Source organism: Mastigoproctus giganteus, chromosome 5, assembly GCF_048544385.1.
Source record: "Mastigoproctus giganteus isolate SK-2022 chromosome 5, ASM4854438v1, whole genome shotgun sequence".
Classification (NCBI taxonomy): Eukaryota; Metazoa; Arthropoda; class Arachnida; order Uropygi; family Thelyphonidae; genus Mastigoproctus; species Mastigoproctus giganteus.
The window spans coordinates 14,626,315-14,650,140 of NC_143579.1; the positions used below are offsets into that span (position 1 = coordinate 14,626,315).

The 23,826-nt window shown below is 39.4% G+C and overlaps 1 protein-coding gene across 1 annotated transcript in view; it reads left to right on the forward strand.

Annotated features, from left to right (window-relative positions):
* The window catches only part of mh (DNA-dependent metalloprotease SPRTN), a 101,752-nt gene that overhangs the window by 17,957 nt on the left and 59,969 nt on the right, over positions 1 to 23,826 (forward strand). The window contains exon 3 of the mRNA XM_090373082.1: positions 16,505 to 16,674. Within this exon, the coding sequence (XP_090229208.1) occupies positions 16,505 to 16,674 (170 nt within the window). The remainder of the gene's footprint in view (positions 1 to 16,504; positions 16,675 to 23,826) is intronic.

Sequence of the window (23,826 nt, forward strand, 5' to 3'; positions counted from 1 at the left end):
TGCTCTCAGTTATTACAAGATTCTCTAGCTTACTGCTAGAGTTGAATACACCTCTGGCATTTCCCTCGCTGAATAACTCCTCATGTGTGAATGTCGATGCAAAATATTCATTTAGTTTGTTAGCTACCTGAACAGGGTCATCAACAGTTGACCCATCGATATCAAGTGGACCAATCTGATTCATCCCCTTCCTTCTAGAGTTTACATAAGTAAAGAACTCTTTGCTGTTTTTCTTTGTATCCCTTGCCAAGGATCTCTCGTAATCTGCCTTCGCCTGCCTAACCTCCTTTGTAACTTGGTTACAGATCAACTTGTATCTATCATAGGCGTCTGTGTCACGTGTTAATTTGTATGTATCCCATGCATTTTTCTTCTCTGCCATATGCCTCATTAGTTCATCTGACATCCATTTAGGCCTAAACCTTGAACAATATTTCTTAGTTGGTATGTAAAGCCTAGTAGCTTCCAAGATAAGTTCTTTGAATGCTTCCCATTTTGAATTTGCTGTTGGCAATATCATCAGTTGATCCCACTGTCAGTTGATCCCACTGTATAGAATTTAAATACTGTCTCAGTCCATTGTAGTCGCCTTTACGAAAGCAATACCCCTTCCCTTTACCCCTAATGGTAGTTACCTCTTTGAGTTACTCCCACTTCAGAACACTGTCATCACTGCCACCTAGTGGTTCATTTATCTGCAGATTCTTAATGCATGAAGAATCACTACTGATAATCAAATCAAGAGTATTACTCCCTCTAGTTGCCTCCCGAACATGCTGATGTAGAAAACAATCATCCAATAAATCCACAAAAGCCTTGCTACTGTGTGAGTGACCAGCCCCCAAATTCCAGTCAATATCTGGGAAATTAAAATCCCCCATTATAAGACTCTCTGATTTACTGGCCCATTCTATTTCTCCGAACAGTTTCTTATTATACTCATCAGAGTCATTAGGCCTATAGCACACTCCTACTCTCAATTTTGATCTCCCAATGCTTATGTCACACCAAACTGACTCGACACTGCACTGTCCAGCGATGTCGACTGGCTTCACTTCCTTGGATTTTATGTGTTTCTTAACTAATGGCATAACCCCTCCTCCCTTCCTATCCTGTCTATCCTTTCTGTAGACATTGTACTCCCCAAATTCCAGTTCTGCATTCCTTATATCTGTGTGACACCACGTCTCTGAAATCCCCACAATATCTGCCTTTGATGTTTTGAGCAATACCTCAAATTCATCAAATTTATTTACTAAACTCCTAGCATTGGTGTACACGCAAGTATACATGCACCTGTTCTTTTTCTTAGCTACCCTAACACAACCCATGTGTTTACTTGTACCCCAATGATTCCCACCAGTCTCTGAAATATCCTGCATCTTATTTTCCAGGCTGCGGCTCATTCCAATTGAAGCAGTGCAAGAATTACTTTCACCTCTGCCAGTGGCTACTGTTAATCTATTAGTCCTTGTATCCCCCCAATCTAGCAGTTTTCCGACCACCTAACACTGCCTCGATAGCATCAGCAAACATTCTTGCACCCTTTCTATTTAAGTGTATCCATACCTATAGAAGCAGTCTCTCCTGTTAACAAGTACAGACCAGGCTGAAAAAAATTTACCCCTTGATCCCTGCACAATCTTTCCAGGGCCGAATTGATTGACAGGGCTCTCTTCATATACTCCCTCCTATCGTGTCTGGGCAGAATTGCAGACACTTTCAATTTCAACCCTAATTCACGGTTTTTTTTTCATCAGTGACCTGTACTTGTCAAGTAATTCCGCCGGTCTCCTACTCTTAATATCATTAGTGCCAACGTGTACAACTATATCACCTTTTGTGTCCTTAAAAGATGATATCCGCTCTACAACGTCATCAACTTTTGCCCCTGGCAGACATACCTGGTCCTGTTCCACCTATCCTTTTTACAAAGCATGTTTCCCGTTTCCCTGACAATAGAGTCACCAACAACCACTAGTTCCTTTGGGACCAGTGCATTCTGCCTTGTAGGTTGCCGCTGTGTTGCGCGATGACCAAGTGCAAGCTCTGGCATTGGTGTGTGCAGCTGAGAGCTTGATAGGCCCCCTCACTTGTAATCCCTCGAGGGCATCCACCCTGTCCTTCAAGCTCTCATAAAGGCCCATAACAACGCTGAGTTGTCGCCTGATCTCCTTACACTACTTGCATCGCACACATACAAAGACATCCCCCATGGCAGTATCATGTCCCATACTTGACTGCTCCGCAAACATCAATCAAATAGTGCATCTTAAAAGGCTGTGATTCAGAGGACAACTGCCCCCCTCAGTTCTCCCCTGGGCCACAGCATTCCCATTAGCTTGAGCCTTTTGCTTTGCTGCTCTGGTTTGAGTCATGATTTAGATTTACTTTCAATAAAATTTCAATTTCTGTACAAAATTAAATCCTAAACTTGTATCCAAACACAGTTATAACGCTATATTTATGTTTCAATAACGAATGTTATCTACGGAATGTTTATGTTTCAGTAACGAATGTTATCTACGGAATATTTATGTTTCAGTAACGAATGTTATCTACGGAATATTTACGTTTCAGTAACGAGTGTTATCTACGAAATATTTATGTTTCAGTAACGAGTGTTATCTACGAAATCCCTTTATATAACTTCCGTATCAAGTTATGTATTAATTATTTATTTTTACTAATTATTTATGTTACGTAACCTAAGTGGTTATATGTATAGTTAAAAGTACAATTTAATTGTGCCAATTAAGTTCGACAAGATTAATAGATTTTACTGATTAATTTTCCCATAACAATGGCGGATATTTACGAATGGTAAACACGTGTATTTGATACCCTTTCCGATACTAAGTAATACCTACAAAATCTCTATCTAGGTTACTTTAAACTTAAGTACCTTAATAGGAATATAAAGCTACTCTAGAAAATAAGTTAATATGTCAATTTAAACTAATAAAGCAGAAAATAAATCAGAAAAAACTTCTCTGTTCCAAGAGCAGCAGAAAGGCACATCCGCATTCTCCACCTCCATAAAAGAGTTGGTACGTTTCTCTTGGGTTACTGCTACCCATATGCATTACTTTGCATTTGTCAATATTAAACTTCAGTTGCCACTTCTCAGCCAATCTCCCTAACTTTTCTAGATCCTGTTGCAGTAGCATACTGTCTTTAGTGTCATTAACAACCCTACCAACCTTGGTATCATCTGCAAACTTGGACATTAAGCCCGATATACCTTCATCGATATCATTGATAAATACACAAAACAACAATGGGCCCAGCACCGAACCCTGGGGGACTCCACTAATAACATTAGTCCACATAGAGCAGTGTCCATTTATTACCACTCTCTGCCATCTCCCACTCAACTATCCCCTTATTCATTGCAGTAACTTGCCCCTAATGTCATACCGCTCCAATTTGTACAGCAGTCTTACATGTGCAACAGTATCAAAAGCTTTCCTGAAATCCAAGTATATGATATCAGAATTATTTTTTGCATCCAGTTCCTTTGTGACCACATCGTAGTATCCAATCAAATTAATCAGACAAACTTTCCTTTAACAAACCCATGCTGTGTCTTGAACTATTGCTGCTATCTTGTTTTTGTGATCTTGTATCACCTCTTTAACCATTGACTCGATTATTTTGCCCAGAACAGAAGTTAAACTATCAGGTCTATAATTATTTGTCACCCTTTAAACCCCCTTTGTGAATTGGGGATACATTTGCACATCTCCAGTCCATGGGGACCTCCCCTGACTCTAAGGATGCTCTCGTAATTATGTCTAAGGGTTTGCTTACTTCCCTTGCTGCCTCGTTCATTATAACTGGATAGATTCCATCTGCCCCAGGTGCCTTTTTTATGTTTAATTTCAACAATTTCTCCTACACTTTATTCTCAGTTATCAGAAAATCACTTAGCTCCCTGTTAGATTTGATAAACGTCTGGCATTCCCCTCCTTGAATAACTCCTCATGTGTGAACGTAGATGCAAAATACTCATTCAGTTTATCAGGATTATCCTACTTGAGCAGCATCCTTGTTTATTTTTTATCCTACTTGAGCAGGATCATCAATAGTCGAATCATCTATGTTAAGTGGACCAATCTCATTCATCCCCTTCTTTCTAGAGGTTATATAAGTAAAGAACTGTTTGCTGTTTTTCTTGTGTCCTTTGCCAAAGATTTCTCATAATCTGCGTTCGCCTGCCTAACCTCTGTGACTTGATTACAGATTAGCTTATATCTGTCATAGGCTTCTGTGTCACCTGATAATATTTATGGATCCCATGCATTTTTCTCTGCCACGACCCTCATTTTTTGATCTGACCTCTATTTAAGCCTGAACCTTGAACAGTATATCTTATTTGGTATGAAAAGCCTAGTAGCCTCCAAGGTTAAGTCCCTGAAGATTTCCCATTTAGAATTCACTGTTGGTAACATCATCAGTTGATCCCACTCTATAGAATTTAAAAACTGCGTGAGACCTCTGTAGTCACCGTTACAAAAACAAAAACCCTTCCCTTTACTCCTGATGGTAGTTACATCTTTAAGTAAATCCCACATCAGTACACTGTGAATAGTGTCACCTAGTGGTTCCTTTATCTTGAATTTCCTAATGCATGAATAATCACTGCTGATAATCAGATCAAGGGTATTACTCCCTCTTGTTGCCCCTCGAACATGTTGCTGTAGAAAACAATCCTCCAATAAATCCACAAAAATCTTGCTAGCATGCGAGTGACCAACTCACAAGTTCCAGTTAATATCTGGAAAATTAAAATCCCTCATTACAATACATTCTGATTTACTGGCCCATTCTATTTCTCTGTACAACTGTTGTAAAGATTTGCAAAATAAATTAAGAGATGATATCAAGAACGAAAAGGATATCAATGCCATTGACATGACCGACAAATTAAATGTACTTAAAAATATTTTAAAACCAGATTTGAGAGTAACAGAAGTACTAGAGTATATTTTTGAAAATAATTTATGCACCACTTTTCCAAACGTAGTGGTTGCTCTAAGAATACTTCTTACATTGCCAGTGAGTGTAGCTACCAGTGGAAGATCATTTTCCAAATTAAAAATAATTAAAAATTATCTTCGTAGTACGATGTCCCAAGACAGTTTGGATAATTTTAGCACTAGTCTCGATAGAACTTGATTTATCTGAAAATTTAGATATGCACAACGTAATAAAAAAATTTTCAGAACTGAAAGCCTGAAAATTTCAATTTATTTAATATCTAGTGATTTTATTTCAATTTATTTTATAAGGTAAATTGTAATAACACACAAATTAAACTTTATACATGTAATTATGTTTAGTCACTGCTTTTTTTTTTGTAAAAAAATAGATGCTGGTACTTATTCTTTGCTATTAGGAAAAGTACTCTGAATATTTTTTTTTCCTGATATTGTTACTTGAGTAGTAATGTTTTTAGAATAAGAACAACAAATTAAGTGTATTAACACACAGTTTATTAAGCATAAATTTATTATTCAAGTATATAAAAAAATAAGTAAAATGTGAGTAAAATAAGTAAAAAAATAATAACATGAGTAAAAATAATTTCATAATAAAGTTTTTGTAAAATATTCCAAATTTTCATTAAGTTATCATAAAAACCTTTTTTGAGTGAAGAGCCATTTTTGATCTAATTAAAAAAAAAGAGAGAGAATCCGAAGAGCCGCACCTCAGCTCAAACTGGGAGGGGGGATGCGAGAGTTTTTTTTAAGAAATGGAATAGAGTGGGAAGGTGTTTATTAAAATATATTTATTTTTTGAAATATTTATTAATACTGAAAAAACGTAACAAACATCCAATTAGGAACAAATTAATGTGACTTTTGCTGATGACCTTCTTGAGCGAGTCTCTCAACATCATGCGAGTATGTCATAATTAAACATGCTTGCATTGTTCAGACAACAGTTTCTTGATTTATTTTTAATACAGTTCGTGTTCAAAAATATTTGTTTGCAGAAATACGTTGAACCAAAAACTAAGAGAAGTCCAAATGCAAATATTTTCAAATTTATATATGGTTCCAGTTAACTACTCCACGCATCGAACACAATTTGGTCTGCATTTTAAAGCCATCTATCGTCGTCCATTTTTGTAGAAATGCAAGGGCAGCCTTTCGCTTTTCCAAATCCTCAATTTCAGTTTTAAGGCATTTTAGTCTTGCACTCCACATGTCCTTGATTTTTAAGTCCTCTAACTCCATTTCAAATTGTGCTTCATGTGAGCTAATTTTGTAAAGTTAAAGAGCCGCAGTTACATGTTAAAAGAGCTGCATGCAGCTTGCGAGCCGCAGGTTGCCGACCCCTGTCCTATGCCGACTTCTTTTCTTCCTCTTTGTGTGTTCGATGCTGAATGACATTTCCGAAGCAGCCATGAATCGACATATTTTGCTGGATTGAAGCGGATCAGCAGTGAGCCTACAATTTTAAGAAACAGTAGTGAAGAAACTGTTTCTGTCATTAATGAAACGCTGGTTGGGCCGGTGATCAGATTCATTTGTGAAAATCCTCGTTCACATTCACCAAATGCCAACAATTCATGTTTAGGATACCTTCGTTTTCCTTCTCTTGTCATTGGTATTGTCACTAGTTCTTAAGGGCGCTTCCGTAGCCAGGTGGGAAGGAGCAGCAGCAGTGCGTACCACACACTTCTTGATTAGACCGGGGTTCGAGTCCGTCACCACCAAATACGGAGGATGCAGAAAGGTCAGGGAATGATATATTCCCTGACCTTTCTGCATCCTCCTTTCCACATATTCCCGAGCAATATGGCCTTAGTTGCTAATGCTCCTAAAAACCAAATAATAATAATAATAATAACTAGTTCTTAAATTTGAATTTTTCTTTTCTTTTTTTTTTTTTTTTGAAACATCAGTGTCGTTTGGATATTCAGGTACTGTGACCATGTAAACAAATATAGGAAAAATTTACGGAAAAATTTGGATAATGCACTGCCGCGAAACAACAGGTGGTTATTTGTCGGGGTAAAAGAAAATCACTCTCTCCTAATTCTCGAACGGGGCGCTTAAGTTGATTCATAGCAGTATCCAACCTACGGCCCACCCGGAACATGAACTAAAACAGCATTTTAAATTTTGTTAATTATCAAAAAAATTTTCTCATTAAATGTTTTGTTCAGTAAATGTAATTGTGTATTGTACTTAATAAAATTTTCGAATATTTTCAATTTTACTTTTACATGCAACAAGATATGGAAAAAGGAATACACTAAAGAAATCTATCTTCAAATTTTTTTTGAATATGGCTCCTGTACGGGAAAAGTTTGGACACCACTGCAGTAGAAGGCAGACCAGAGCCCATTGGGAATACCCCTTAATCTGGCCACTGCTGACCAGCATGACTTCGCCGTACGTGGGACAGGTGGTCGGATAGGTTTTACCAGGTACCACTAAGTTGTAGAATGCTTTAGCTCTCTTAATTCACGCAGCAGCACAAATTGCCTGAAGGCCAGAAATGTGAACAGTGCGTACCGAGTTAATTCTCTCCTAATCCGTTCGCTATATGAAAATTTTAGCATTAGCATTGGCATTAGCAGAGGCATATGATGCAAGAAAGCAAGCTTATTCAGCATCAGCCAAAAAAAAAAAGAAAACAACCACTACTCCCATTTCACCCCTCCGTTCGTTCGAAATACCTGTCCAGCTGAGCCTTAAATTTATTTAGGCTATCAACTTCAACAACAAGCGATGGGAGTCTATTCCACAAACCAACTGCCCGCTGGCTAAAGGCAAATTTCCGCACATCTATCCGACATCCGTCCTTCCTCAATTTGAATTTATGCCCTCTGAGGTGATTATTCTGAGCAAGAGGAAGAATCCCATCGGCATTGAGCATGCTCAAGCCATTCAAAGCCTTATACACCTTTTTCTTTCCTCAACAGAAACTATTTTAAATGTAACTTCCAATGGGAATTCAAAATGATTCGCTATAAAAGGACTTCGTTAAACGGGGGTCCGACTGAGTAATTTAGAATTATAAAAATGGTTATACAGTTTTATATAGAAAATATCTTAAAAATAGACAATAAAAAATGCAAATTTAGTTAAATAATGTTAAGCTTATTTGAATAGTAGGTAAATTTGAAAAAAATTTACGGAATATTACAAATTTCGAAGTGCACTGCATCCAAATGTCACACGTCACTGTTAATAAAGGTGCCGGTACTCCGTATCGTTGTGTACTGTCCCAAAAAAAGCACTGTGTTTAGTTATAAATAAAGGTTGTTATTATTATATATTTATATATTTTTATAACAATTATTATTATCTGTTTTCATGATTTGTTTTTCAAAACTAAGTGATATTATTTAAAACATACACATCAAATTTCGATAAAATTTATTCCACAAAGCTGTCTTAATTTTATGTTACTTTTCATGTTCAAATATATGTAGTATGAATAAAGCGTGATATGGAAATAAAATAAAAAATGTAAATATTATTTATAAATTCTAATACTGATAAAATATTATTACAAAAAATGTTATTTATTTTTTGGGGGATTACAATATTCCGGGTTGGCATATTTTTCCTTTGAACACGGGCGGCCAATATATATGGCACGGCCCTGAATGTATTTACTTATTCCATGATGACTCCCAGCAGCTCTTGAAGGCCCCAGCAACTTGCTCTCTAAGCTGCTGCTCATTACAATAGAAGCAGTGTAAGAATCACTTTTGCTTCTGCCTACGGCTACCGTTAATCTTTTAGTCTGTGAATCCCCCCCCCAAACTAGCAGTTTTCCGACCCACCTAACACTGCCTCGATAGCATCAGCAAATATTCTTGCACCCTTTCTCTTTAAGTGTATTCAATCCCTGTAGAAGCAGTCTCTCCTGTTAGCAAGGGCATCTCTCTTCGCGACCGCATCACTAATGATACCATCCGCGCCAGATGCCAACAGCAACCAACCATTGCCGACCAAATCCAGAAGCGAAGGCTCAGATGGTTTGGCCACGTATGTAGAATGGGCACGAACAGAATACCATCCACACTCCTTTGGAGACAACGACCCACCCAATGGAGCATCCAACGGACCGCGCCTAGGAAAACGTGAGTCAAGCAAGTGGAAGATGACTTGAAGAGCCGACGTCTCGACCTTAACCAGGCCAGGACTGAAGCCATGGATCGTAAGGTATGGAAGAACATCACAGAGCAAGTCCGAAACCCTGCGGCACCTACAGCAGCATACTGGTTGCGTGGCCAACCGCCTCCCCCAGCTGCCAGCTAAGGACCAAAGAAAAAGAAAAGCAAGCACAGACCACACTGAATTAAATTGTACCCTGTGAGCCTTGCACAATCTCTCCAGGGGCAATTTTATTGACAAGGCTCTCATCATATACTCCTTCCTATCGTGTCTTGGCAGAATTGCAAACACTTTCAAATTTAACCCTAACTTGCAACTTTTTTTCAGCATTGACCTGTACTTGTTAAGTAAATATGTAGATCTCTTACTCCTAAGGTCATTAGTGTCAACCTGTACAACAGTATCACCCTTTGTGCCCTTAAAAGATGATATCTTCTCTACAATGTCATCAAATTTTGCCCCTGGCAGACATACCCTGGTCCTGTTCCATCTATCCTTTTTTGCATAATGTATTCTCTGTCTCCCTAACAGTAGAGTCACCGACAATAACTAGTCCCTGTCAGACCAGCGCATTCTACCTTGGAGATTGCCACTGTGTTGCCTGATGCACAGGAATGAGCTCTGGTGTTGAGTTGGGCAGCTGAGAGCTTGATGGACCCCTCATATTAATTTTTTCGAGGAAATTTACGCTACACCTCATACTCTCATAGACACCTATCAGAATGCTGAGTTGGCACCTAATTTCTTCATAGTCTCTGCACCTAGCACGCACAAAGACATCTTTGTGTGTGCCGGGTGCATGATCCTTGGCTAGATCATGTCCTGTTCTAGACAGGTCTGTAAAAATTTCACATTTCGCACATTGTTTTCGACTGTGATGCATTGGAAAATTGCCCCCCCCCCTTCGGTTCTCCCGCAAGCCACAGCACTGGATATTCTGTGAACACTGGATTCCGTTTAAGTATAATTTAATTAACAATGAAATTTAATAAGATTAATAAATTTTATTGCTAATACTATACTAATCTAACAGATTTCTAATACAGTGCTACGTATTTCGCTATCTAGTTTTACATTAAACCTTACAGTATTCTGTATCATATAACAATGGCGGCAAGTTACAAACGTAAAATCTACAGACACTAAGTATTAACTTCCAAAATCGCTATCTAAATTCAAAATAAACCATGGAGTTTGGCTAGAACTATAAAGCTACTTATAGAAAATAATTTAGTATAACAATTAAGTCAATAAAATGACTAAATATAAATGAAAACTTAGCGTTCGCCGTAGCTGCAAAAATCTTGACCCCATTGCATTCTTAATCTCTCTATTTCTTATTTAGCCTCATTATTTCTGCAATAAATATATTAGAAATAAAACTTTCTAGATAACGGAAAAATTAAAACAACAGCACCTTGAATCGCTTGAATCGGAGTAGCTTTATATTCCTAGTTACGATACTTAGTTTAAAGTTTAACTTAGACAGAGATTTTGTAGATATTACTTAGTATCGGTAACGGTATCAAATCCAAGTGTCACAAATTGAACGAGAAGTCTTTTTTTTTTTTTAACCAAATTTAGTCGATTTATTAACCAATTGTTATATCAAATTATCTTCTATAAGTAGATTATAGACCTAGTCAGGATCCTTAGTTTATTCTAAATTGAGATAGCGAGATTTGGAAGCTAATCAATACTTACGAGTCCGTAGAAATACCGTTCGTGAATTCCCGCCATTTTTACACGATAGCATAAGCTTAGTGTAGTATAGTGCATAATATAATATTGTCAATTAATCAGTAAATCTATTAATCTTGATAAACTTTATTGTCAGTTAAATTGTATTTTTAACTCTATAAATATATATAACGACTTAATCGTAACAAATAATTAATACATAACTATAGTGGTACACGTGATACGGAAGTTGTATAAAGGGAACTCGTAGAAAACACTAGATACCGAAAAAAAAATATATATAACATAACTGTTTTGGGATATAACTTAAGGATTTAATTTTTGTTTTGAATTTTATTGAATTAAATCGGAATCATGACTCTGACCAGAGCAGCAAAGCAAAAGGCTCAATCTAATGGGAGTGCTGTGGTTCAGGGGAGAACTGAGGGGGGCAGTTGCCCTCTGAATCACAGTCTATTAAAATGCACTGTTTGCTTGATGTTTGCGGAGCAGTCGGGTACGGGACATGATACTGCCAAGGTGGATGTCTTTGTGTGTGCACGATGTAAGGAGTGCAAGGAAATCAGGCGACAACTCAGCGTTGTTATGGGCCTTTATGAGAGCTTGAAGGACAGGGTGGATGCCCTCGAAGGAAATAAATTGAGGGGCCCATCAAGCTCTCAGCTGCCCACATCAACGCCAGAGCTTGCACTTGGTCATCAGGCAACACAGAAGCAGCCCCCTAGGCAGAATGCGCTGGTCCCACAGGAACTAGTAGTTGTTGGTGACTCTATTGTCAGGGAAACGGGGAACATGCTTTGTAAAAAGGATAGGTGGAATAGGACCAGGGTATGTCTGCCAGGGGCAAAGGTTGATGACGTTGTAGAGCGGATATCATCTTTTAAGGGCACAAAAGGTGATATAGTTGTACACGTTGGCACCAATGATATTAAGAGTAGGAGACCGGCGGAATTACTTAGCAAGTACAGATCACTGTTGAAAAAAAGCCGTGAATTAGGGTTGAACTTGAAAGTGTCTGCAATTCTGCCCAGACACGATAGGAGGGAGTATATGATGAGAGCCTTGTCGATCAATTCGGCCCTGGAGGGATTGTGCAAGGCTCAAGGGGTAGAATTTTTTTCAGCCTGGACTGTACTTGTTAACAGGAGAGATTGCTTCTACAGGGATGGGATACACTTAAATAGAAAGGGTGCAAGAATTTTTGCTGATGCTGTCGAGGCAGTGTTAGGTGGGTCGGAAAACTGCTAGTTGGGGGGGATACAAGGACTAATAGATTAACAGTAGCCACTGGCAGAGGTGGAAGTGATTCTTGCACTGCTTCTATTGAAATGAGCAGAAGTCTGAAAAACAAGATGCAGGATATTTCAGAGACTGCTGGTAGTCATTGCGGTACAAGTAAACACATGGGTTGTGTTAGGGTAGCTAAGAATAGAAACAGGTGCATGTATACCTGCGTGTACACCAATGCTAGGAGTTTGGTAAATAAATTTGATGAATTTGAGGTATTGCTCAAAACATCAAAGGCAGATATTGTTGGGATATCAGAGACGTGGTGTCACACAGATATAAGTAATGCGGAACTGGAATTTGGGGAATACAATGTGTATAGAAAGGATAGACAGGACAGGAGGGGAGGAGGGGTTATGCTATTAATTAAGAAACACATAAAGTCCAAGGAAGTGAAGCCAGTCGACATCGATGGACAGGGCAGTGTCGAGTCAGTTTGGTGTGACATAAGCATAGGGAAATCAAAATTGAGAGTAGGAGTGTGTTATAGGCCTAATGACTCTGATGAGTATAATAAGATATTGTACAGGGAAATAGAGTGGGCCAGTAAATCAGAGAGTCTTATAATGGGGGATTTTAATTTCCCAGATATTGACTGGAATTTGTGGGTTGGTCACTCGCACACTAGCAAGGCTTTTGTGGATTTATTGGATGATTGTTTTCTACATCAGCATGTTCGTGAGGCAACAAGAGGGAGCAATACTCTTGATCTGATTATCAGTAGTGATTCTTCATGCATTAAGAACCTGCAGATAAATGAACCACTAGGTGGCAGTGATCACAGTGTGTTGAAGTGGGATTTACTCAAGGAGGTAACTACCATCAGAGGTAAAGGGAAGGGTTTTTGTTTTCGTAAAGGAGACTATGATGGTCTGAGACAGTATTTAAATTCTGTGCAGTGGGACCAACTGATGATGTTACCAACAGCAAACTCAAAATGGGAAGCATTCAAGGAACTAATCTTGGAGGCTACCAGGCTTTACATACCAACTAAGAAATATTGTTCAAGGTTTAGGCCTAAATGGTTGTCAGATGAACTAATGAGACATGTGGCAGAGAAGAAAAATGCATGGGATACATACAAATTAATGGGTGACATGGAAGCCTATGATAGATATAAGTTGGTCTGTAACCAAGTCACAAAGGAGATTAGGCAGGCAAAGGCAGACTACGAAAAATCATTGGCAAAGGATGCAAAGAAAAACAGAAAGGAGTTCTTTACATACTTGAACTTGAGAAGGAAAGGGATGAATCAGATTGGTCCACTGGATATTGATGGTTCAACAGTTGAGGATCCTGCTCAAGTGGCTAACAATCTAAACGAGTATTTTGCATCTACATTCACGCATGAGGAGTTATTCAGGAAGGAGAATGATGTAGGTAAAGTAAACATTGGCAGTGAGCTGGATGATTTTGTAATAACTGAGAGGAAAGTGGAGGAGAGATTGTTGAGGATAAACATAAAAAAGGCACCTGGGGTGGATGGAATCTATACAGTTATATTAAAGGAGGCAGCAAAGGAAGTATGCAAACCCCTAGCCATAATTATGAGAGCTTCTTTGGACTCAGGGGAGGTACCCATAGACTGGAGATGTGCAAATGTAACCCCAATTCACAAAGGAGGATCAAAGGCTGACACAAGTAATTATAGACCTGTTAGTTTAACTTCTGTTCCAGGTAAATTAATGGAGGCACTGGTTAAAGAAGCACTGCAGGATCATCTAGACAAGAATTCCGTTATAGCTCAGACGCAGCATGGTTTTGTTAAGGGCAGGTCTTGCCTGACCAATTTGATTGGATACTATGATGCAGGATCTGGAAAGGTTGAACAGATGGGCTGAGAGGTGGCAAATAAAGTTTAACATTGACAAATGTAAAGTACTACATATGGGATACAGTAACCCCAGAGCAACGTATCAACTCTGCGGTACTACACTGACAGTGGTGGAGAATGAAAAGGACCTGGGGGTAATTGTGCAGGCAGATATGAAGTTCTCTGAGCAGTGCAGACGAGCTGCAAGAGTAGCTCATGGTGTCTTGTCAATGATATACAGGAATTTTTCTAGCAGGGATAAGGAGGTGATTATTCCCTTGTATAAGGCAATGGTTAGGCCACATCTTGAGTACTGTATACAGGTCTGGAGGCCTCATTTCAAGAAGGATGTAGAGCTGCTGGAACGGGTACAGAGAAGGGCAACAAGATTAGTAAATGGAACAAAGGGTTGCTCTTACGAAGAAAGGCTTAAGTTTTGCAAATTACAGAGTCTGGAGACTAGGCACCGGCGAGGTGATCTGATAGAGGTGTATAAGGCTTTGAATGGTTTGAGCATGCTCAATGCCAATGGGATTCTTCATCTTGCTCAGAATAATCACCTCAGAGGGCATAAATTCAAATTGAGGAAGGACGGATGTCGGATAGATGTGCGGAAATTTGCCTTTGGCCAGCGGGTGGGTGGTTGGTTGGTGGAACCGACTTCCATCGCTTGTTGTTGAAGTTGATAGCCTAAACAAATTTAAAGCTCAACTGGACAGGTATTTCGAACGAACGGAGGGGTGAAATGGGAGTGGGTTTTTTTTTTTTTTTTTTGGCTGATGCTGAATAAGCTTGCTTTCTTGCATCATATGCCTCTACTAATGCTAATGCTAATCCCCGAAATTGCCATTATTCTGAAAGTTTACTGTATTATTATTATATTTTCTTAGGGGAAAATATTGATAGATTTAAGTAGTGTAGGCGTGAGTTACCAGTCACACAAATTACTTGTCCTAGTTTTATTGCATGCTACAGTGTGATTTTAATAGAATTTTTCAGAAATGAGTTCTTTTCTTTAAAATATATAATGTCTTTATCTTGGTCTTTTCCATATTGAACCCTTTATATTTGTCATTTTTCTTTACATTAGTGTTTGGTAAAAATTTGCCCCTTCAGTTAGGTCACCACTAAATACGGAGGATGTGGAAAGGTCAGGGAATAACCACCGCATATCCCGGAGCAATATGGCCTTAGTTGCTAATGCTCCTAAAAACCAAATAACTAACTAACTACAGTTAGGACTACTTTATCACTTATAGATAACCTGGTCACACTATTAAAATAAGAAAAGAAAATGTCACATGGTCTTTCATTTCAAACAGGAAGTTTTAAGAGAATAGACAGGTGAGAAGTGGGGAGGCTACATTACTCAACAGAAGTGGCCTATTCTTCATGAGCAGTCCAGATTTTGAAATAATACATGCCAGCTTTGTGTATGTGATGTGTTAAGGAAAAATGCAGATGGAAATGGCAAGTAAATGCAAATGCTTTTGTATGGAAAATTGCAGTGAGACTTCCCTCAGTGTCCCTTATTAATTGGAGCAATTGGGAGGGAACTCATCACAGGAGGTCAAAATTTTTAAATGAACTACATGATTGTTATGTATATCAACATTTCAGGAGAAATGCTAGGGATATCCCTGAAACTGATCATCACCAGTGATTCTGATTAGTATTATAGAGTCATGAACCCACAGCAAGGGGGGCGGGGGGAGAATCAAGGAGTGGTTAATGACAAACAAGGTTTTTAGTTGCTAAAGGAATGGTAGAAGATTTTAATTTAAATGCTACATGGCCTTTGTCCACGAAGAAGTGTAGGTAGGTAGAGATGAAATATGGAATAACTTTAAAGCCACAAAACATAAGCCATGAATACGTATGACCACGAATACCATTAAAAATACCATTAAAAATATATAGTGCAAGGGGGATAGTAAGTTAGTTACTAATATAACTTACCAGTTTATATATCAGTATAAATTTATTATATTAGTGTATAAATTTATTTACAGTAAATTTAATATATTAGTTTATAAATGAATTAAATGTATTTCCCCCCATCTTATTCATTCAGGTTAAAAGTTGTACACTTTGAGAAAACAGTGCTACTGTGCATTATGCTTTTATGATTTTACTGTCTGGGAACACTATTATCCCTATGGTGACATTGATTTTTATTGCAAACTGGAACCAAACAAACAGAAATACTAAAACTTTCTAAATTCTAACATAATACTAGTGTTGCCTTATTGAATTATTTCCATATTTTTATAAAAACTATTCATGGGAAATGCTGGCCTAAAGCATTTCCCAAAACTGGAAAATCAGCCCCCCCCTTCATAGACATTATATCTGAATAATTATATCTAATAAAATATAAAATATAAACCAAAAACCTGGTTTATTTTTGAAATGCTTATTAGATTAGTTAGCTATAGGGTTCCTATAAGGAACATTTTATACATTAACTTGCACTTATACTTTACTAATATATCATACAAATTAGGTATAATGCTTGAAGTTTTAAATTTGAAGTTTTTCCCCCTCCTTTCTGTAGATTGACGAAGTAACATCTCAGGCTCTTGCATCTGCCTCAGTTGTTGATGAAAGTTTTGAGGTTATTGATCCTAATCCTGATATCCATGCCTTATTTCTTCAGTTTAGTAAGGTATATTTTTGGAACCAGCTGGATGGCGTCGAAGTACGCTGGAGTACCCGTATGACATTGTAAGTAGCTGGTTTGTTCCCTTTCTAAAACTTGAAAATTTTAGATGCATTTCAAAGTCCAACAAATGAGCAGTTGGCCTTGTTATTAATTGTAGGTAAAGTGCTGTATTCATATAAGGGAGTTTAAGGATATGCTGGAAGCCAGAACCATTAATCTAATGAAAAAGCATTATGCTGTATTGTAATATAATTATAAAATTAAATACAAATTTGTATAATTACACAAGGCCAGACTTTTTTGGGGTTCTACATCTCCCCTTCTTCTGTGATAAACACATCTTAATTACCTTAAAGCACCTGAAACATCAATATTAAACCGAGAAAATCTGTTCATAAATTTTTAAATGCATGTTTCTTTGAGTTGTGGGAAATTCTGGTCACTGTAAGTGCAAAAACAATGGAGTCAGAAGACAAAGGTCAATCTTTCAGTATTTATCAATCAATCAGTATATCAATCTTTAAGTATTAAAATCACCAGTTAGAGTCATTTGGGAGCTGTATTCTCTTAGTGGCCAAGTGTGTCAACTGTCTGAGAGACAGAAGGGTGGCTGTGATCTCAGAACTGAATGTTTCTGTAATAATTAGAGTAGTCAGAGCACTATGGGTTCCTGTAGGTGCCCATAGTGTTATTGTAGAGGGTTAGTTGAAGGGATTTCCTAGAGGCCTATCACATACAGAGAGTTTACTTGTTTAAATATAAGATCGATATCATACCTTTATTGTAGGAAATCTTGACCCGACACTCACATCAAACTAATCCGGTTAATGTAATATAAAATCTTTAAGTATGAAAATCTTTAAAACCGTGAACATATCCCTATTAAAGGATTATAAGGCATGTTCGTGTCAGATGGCACCTGGGATTTCTCCCATCTCCGCGTGTGTTCACTGTATGAAGGACAGTACACTGTCAAGCCAGAGACTTGAAAGTGTGTGGGCCATGTCTGTGCAGTGTGATGTGTTGTGCCCATTGTTTGGCCAGCTTATTGACTGCCAGGCCCCTAATAGAGCCCAACATTGCCCATACCTCGCCACGTGGAGGCTAGCCGGATGTGTCCAGTATCACAAGTTGCTCTGGCAGGTCCTGCCACCTAGTTTCCTGGGATTTCAGTGTAAATGCTTAATGAGATTGCTGTTAGGAAATTGCTGGTTGGGGTTTAACACTAGAGAAATGTGTTAAAAGGCCTAATAGGTTGGGCAAAATTTTGATGTTTTTAAATTTAGACATGTGGGCTATACACTAGATGAAAGATAATAGCGGAGGGAGGGGAGGCTGAACACTGGGGTTAGAAGTAAAGGGTCGATAGAAGAGATGACCCCTGCTAGGCAGTGTGGCATGCCCATGCCACACCAGAGGGAAGTTTGGATGGCAGGTGGGGGAGGTGCCAAAAAGTTACCTCCCTCTGCCAGGGATAGGGGTTGGAAGAAGGCTGGGCTAGGCGTCCAGCCTGGGTCGCCATATGGCTTAGGCAGCAATCAGCTGCTGTCCTGGTCTTCGTTCCAATATCTTGGTTGCCCTTTCCTTGTGTGCTGGTCAGTTTGTCACATCCATATGTATGGTCAAGTATGATTGTCCTTTCCTTGGGATTAATTTCCTTTTGTCTTATCTCTGGTTTAAGTCAGGTGTGCAGTGCCAGTTGTCACTAATTCTTGTGATCAGTTGTGGTTGTTGAGTCAACTGTTGGGTTGGGAGGAAGCTGTTTGTGGTTGCTGTTTTTCTATGTGTTTTGTTGTTTGCACTATTCTCCTATGTTCGTATTTCCTTTTGTTGTCATTTATCTCTCCCCTTTCCTAGTTGGGGTTTGGTGGTTGTGGTAAAGTTTGTCGCTTGGCATATACAGCCTGGGCAAAGTCTGAGAAGGCTCTGAAAGTCTCGGCACTCTCCAGAAGGTGGTGTTCATTATTTCTCAGGATGAATTGAATCTTGGTGATTAATACTAATCTGAGGTCCTCGTAGTGTTGGCATTTGTGCACCATGTGGTCCTAGGTCTCGGGGGATCCGCAGGCACACGGGGTTGTCCACTAGTCGGAAAGTGGCCAGTTTACTTCTGATGGCACCATGTCCTCTCATCATATATGTAACCATGAAGACCTGGGGAAAACCAGGTCGGTAACGTTGGGTAGACTGTATTTATCTCAGGGATGAATTTTTTTGTTATTTGTCCCTTTGTTGTTTGGGACCAGCATTGTTGCCATATCCAGTGGAGGTAAGTTAGAAGCTGCTTCTTTTCATTTGCTCTGTTGCTTGCAGGATCTGTGGTGAACTCTTTGTATGTGCTGCTTTTGTCCTGACCAAGCTGGATTTTCATTCCAGCTCGAACCACCTCCAGGTCAAGGGGCAGGCTTCCTGTCATCACTTGTAGCATGGGGGTGGAGACATGTGGCAAGCTCTTATCATGGTGAGTAGCGCTGGTCTTTGGATGGTGAGAAGCTTTCTAGAATTTACCACAGCCGTGGCTTTGTTGTACCAGACTCCAGAGGCATAAGTCATGAACAGCTTTGTATAAGAGGGCAAGGGTGCGCCTCTTCAGCCCCAGTCTTTTCTTGCCACTCTATTTATCATCGCTGCATATGTTTTCATTTTCTTCTGTAGATTTTTTAGATGTGGTAGGAATGTGAGGCTTCTGTCTAGGGTGATGCCCAGGTATTTTAGCTCAGTTGTTAGTTTAATGGTTTTGTCCTGTATTTTGATTAGCGGCAGTCTCGTTTGGGCAAGGCGCCCTTTTAGTAAGATGGATTGAGTTTTGATCTTTGATATTTGTAGCCGGTGTAGCTTGGTCCAGTGTTGCAGAACAGTCAGGGCGTTGTTGGCAGCAGTTTCAATTTGCGCTCTAGAGTTTCCGGCTATGAACAAGGTGAGATCGTCTGCAAAGGCCTGTGCTCAAACATCCCCCAGATCCATGGCCAGAAATTCATCCAGCACATAGTTCCAGAGGAGAGGTCCAAGCACAGAGCCCTGCGGGCAACCCCTATCATTTGTCATTCAGAACTGCCCTCCTCAGCCGTGCGAGAATGCTCGGCCACCAAAGGGTGTCGAATGCCCCAGCGAAATCAACTGAGATAAGCAGCAAATATTTGCTCTGACAGTTTTGAAGTGCCAGAGCAATGTTTTCTAGTGCGTCGGTTGTGCTTCTTTGTGCCCTGAAACCATATTGGTTTGGTGCTGGAAGTTGTGCCAAGTTGTAATACTTTTCTATTCTTTCTTGGAGGAGTTGCTCAAAGACCTTGCTCAACACTGAGAGCAAGGCAACGGGTCGATATGACTCCAGTTGGTGCGGTGGTTTGCTGGGGTTTTTGATTAGAAGCTTAATAACAGCTTTCTTCCAATCTGTTGGGAATTGTCCCGTTGCCAAAATGCGATTATAGAGAAGAGGTCTAGAGCAAGCTCGACTACCTTTTTTGCAATCTCAGGTTCAATCATGTCTTCTCCAGGAATTTTCCTATTTCTCAGTTTCCTGATGGCTAGGTGCAAGTCCAGCATTGTGAAGGGCCCCTCATGGCCAGTAGTGCTGTATTCATCATTGTTGGTGCAGAGTTTTTCCTGTTCAGGGGTATTTTGGTCATTTGGGGGAGTGAATATGGCATCCAAAATGGTGCCAACTGTGTCTCTCCAGTTGGTAATCATATGTCCTTGGGGTGTCCTTTCCCAGGTAACAACCTCACCCCCGTGGCATCTTATTCATTGTAATCCAGTACTCAGTGCCCCATGGATCCTGGTTTCCCACAGAGAAGACAAGATGCTCCCGGGACAGCTTCCGCTGCTGGATCATTGCAGTGTAGGCGTTTCTTGTCTCCCGGTATTGCTGCTTAAATGTTTCAACATCCTGAGGGGACCCTGTACATCTTACCCGCTGGAAGGCTCGTCTTCTCCTTTGCACTTGGTTGCGTAGAGCGTCTAACTCTCTCGACCACCATGGCACCACTCCTGGTTTCGGTTTTTTTTTTTTTTTTTTTTGTGGCTTGGTTGGCCGCATTTATAATCTCTTTGGTCGCTGCACGCTGATGAGTGTCAGGATTTCTTGTCCGAGTACCATCCTGGTGTAGGTTCTGCATATTTAGTATGATTTGCTCTTTGAACTGATTCCATCTGGCACAATCCACTGCAAACCTGTGCTGCTTGAAGTTGGCTATCAGTGGCTGCTGCAGGGCTCACCGAATGGTGAAGGTAATTGCACGATGATGGTCTGATGTGGTCCATTCCTCGTGAACCACCCAGTCCGTGATGTACTTGGCAAGTGACCTGGTAGTTAATATCACATTCAGTGTTGCTTCCCAGAGGGTGGAGGCGAAAGTTGGTAAGTTGTTGGGGCAATTCAGGACTATTAGTCCACTGGCAGTGATGTACTCTTCCAAGCGCACTCCATTCCTGGACCCCTTGCGCTCCTGGGTGCAGCTAAACCAAAGGGGAATGACAGTTTACATCAGATCAGATGAGTACTTTGTCTTGTGGGAGCTCGGTTAGCGCTTGGTTGAGGTACTGGGTTGCTGGTATTATGTCCTCTCCTGGCTGACAAATAGAGAGAGATGAGGAACATCTCTCCCAGAGGCGACACAATATGGAACAGCCCAAGGTGAACAAAGGTGAGTGACTTTGGTGATTGTTAGGTCCGGGTTCCGCACAATGATGGCTGCCCAGGGGGTTACATCATCTGCCTGTGCAATTTTTTTCCTTAAGGGAAATCTCCGGACTTTATTTACAACTGTGTAGGGTTCCTGAATTAGTAGAACATCGCAGTTTTCTTCTTCTGCCTTTTTTTGTGATTTGGCCTGTGACTGCATATGCTCTTTGGGCATTTATTTTCATACATTTTAGACTTTTTGTTATATCCTTTATTCTGAGTTCCCATAATTGATTCTTTTCTGGTGGATGCACTTGACTTTCAGGTAGGTGGGAAAGTTTGTATTGCGAAGGGAGTGTATATGCGTCATCTTCAGGTCCCTGCAGTTCACACAAACTGGGTCTTTACTCTTGTTTGGGCAGGAGTTGAAACTGTGTCCCTTCTCCCCGCAGTGGCCGCAGGTCACAGTTTGGGAACACGTATGTGTTGTATGCCCAAGTTGGCAGCAGTGGAAGCACTTTGGGACTGCTACATGCTCCCTGTATCAATGTGCTCCCCAGTTTATGTATATTCAGGGGTGCCTCGTTATGATTCTCCAGGCGTCCGGGGTTAGTTCAATCACCCAATTTATGGTGCTACCATTCCTGCTTTTTGTCTGATATTTTGGCCGTACTGCTGTTGCTGGGTCAACCTCTGGTAGGTCTTGTTGCAGGTTTCGTCTGTAAATCTCTTCTATAATGGTGGCTGATGTTGTGTCCTTTTCCAGGTCATACTCCTCGATGGACAGTCCCTTCTGCCTTGGTGGTTGAGCTACCAATCCAAGGGTGGGTCTTATTAAAGGATTGTTAAATTATATGATATTATATAAAACTAAACTTGTCTTCAATTCACATAGTCTGCTAACTGCTATCAAGGAAGAGCCAAGTGCAGCCGATGCACATCAACCTACCCCAAACTAAACCCATCAGCATTGATAGACCAGAAAGAGAAGACAATTGTCAAACTGTATTAAAACTATATTAAATTAAAACCATATTAAAATATTCTTAGGCTGAAGAAGTTCAGCCTAAGAATATTTTAATACGGTTTTAATTTAATATAGTTTTAATACAGTTTGACAATTGTCTTTTCTTTCTGATCTGATGGGTTTAGTTTGGGGTAGGTTGATATGCATCAGCTGTGCTTGGCTCTTCCTTGATATCAGTTAGCCGACTATGTGAATTGAAGACAAGTTTAGTTTTATATAATATCATAATTTAACAATCCTTTAATAGGGATATGTTTGCGGTTTTAAAGATTTTAATACTTAAAGATTTTATATTACATTAATCGGATTAGTTTGATGTGAGCGTCGGGTCAAATTTTCCTACAATAAAGGTATGATATCGATCTTATATTTAAACAAGAGTACTTAAAGTAGGAAAAATTGAGCTTCATTGCTCTTACATTTTGAAAAAAGAGGGTTTACTATAGTAGGATGAGCAACATCACTTTGAGAGACTACCTTCAACCTCTCCTGAGGTTATAGATGTGCCACTGTACTGTAGACTGAAGTTTACAGAAAATTTTCCCTACAGAGTATTTACATCAGCAGTCCAATTTGTAGACCACATTTCTCATTAAGCGAGGAGGATGGGGGTGGAGTAACTGTTTCAGATTTTTGTTGTTGGAGAACTATATCTTTACATTGTATTTAGTTAGTGGGCTAACCGTTTTGCCTATGCTGGGGTTGAAGGGGACTACATAGTGGAATTGGGAATTGGTCTGTGTTATGCATAATTAATCCTCAATAATTATATAAATGTCTGCTGCAGTAGAATTATTCTTTTGATGGAGCCCTATTGCAGTAAATTTTGTCGATTATATTTACAGTAGACTGTCGAAATAATGGCATCCCAAACAACGGAACCAGCGGCACATTGAGATCAGATTTTTACTTACAGTGCAGATGTCTTACAGTGCTGGAAAAAAGAAAATGGCAAGTCATGTGATTACTGTATTTGTTTATGTTTGCTATTTTGAAAGTGAATTCTGTACTGATATCACGGATTATACCACTGTTTTACCTTTATTTTAAATCAAAAACTCCTCACTGTGGCTCCTACAGTTAATAAACCTCATACAGAAAAGAAAAGAAGAACAACATTAAAGCTTAATGACAAACTTGGTACAATCCAAACTATTACGTTAGGGTCACCCAAAAAATTAATTCGTATACCCATGTGTATTATGTCTGCAAATTGCATGTGTTCTCTGGTCAATTTGCTGTTTTTCTGGATGAAAATCTCCAGTTTCAGGGGGGAAACCTTGATATCTACACCTGAGATATCAAGGTATTGACTAACTCAGCCACGGAGTGAAAAAAGCCCATAAAAGTTCCTCGCATCATCAACGGGATTCAAATCCAGGCCTTTTCTATATGGTGTGGGGAGGATGGTGATGATACCACTGTGCTACCTATGCAGACTAAACTTGATATAATCTGATATAATAAAGAAAATAGAATGGGGTGTAAGTTGGAGTGTATTAATGGCAGAATATAACATTGAATCATCAACATGTTTTTTATGTGCAGTTAATAAAATTGCATTTT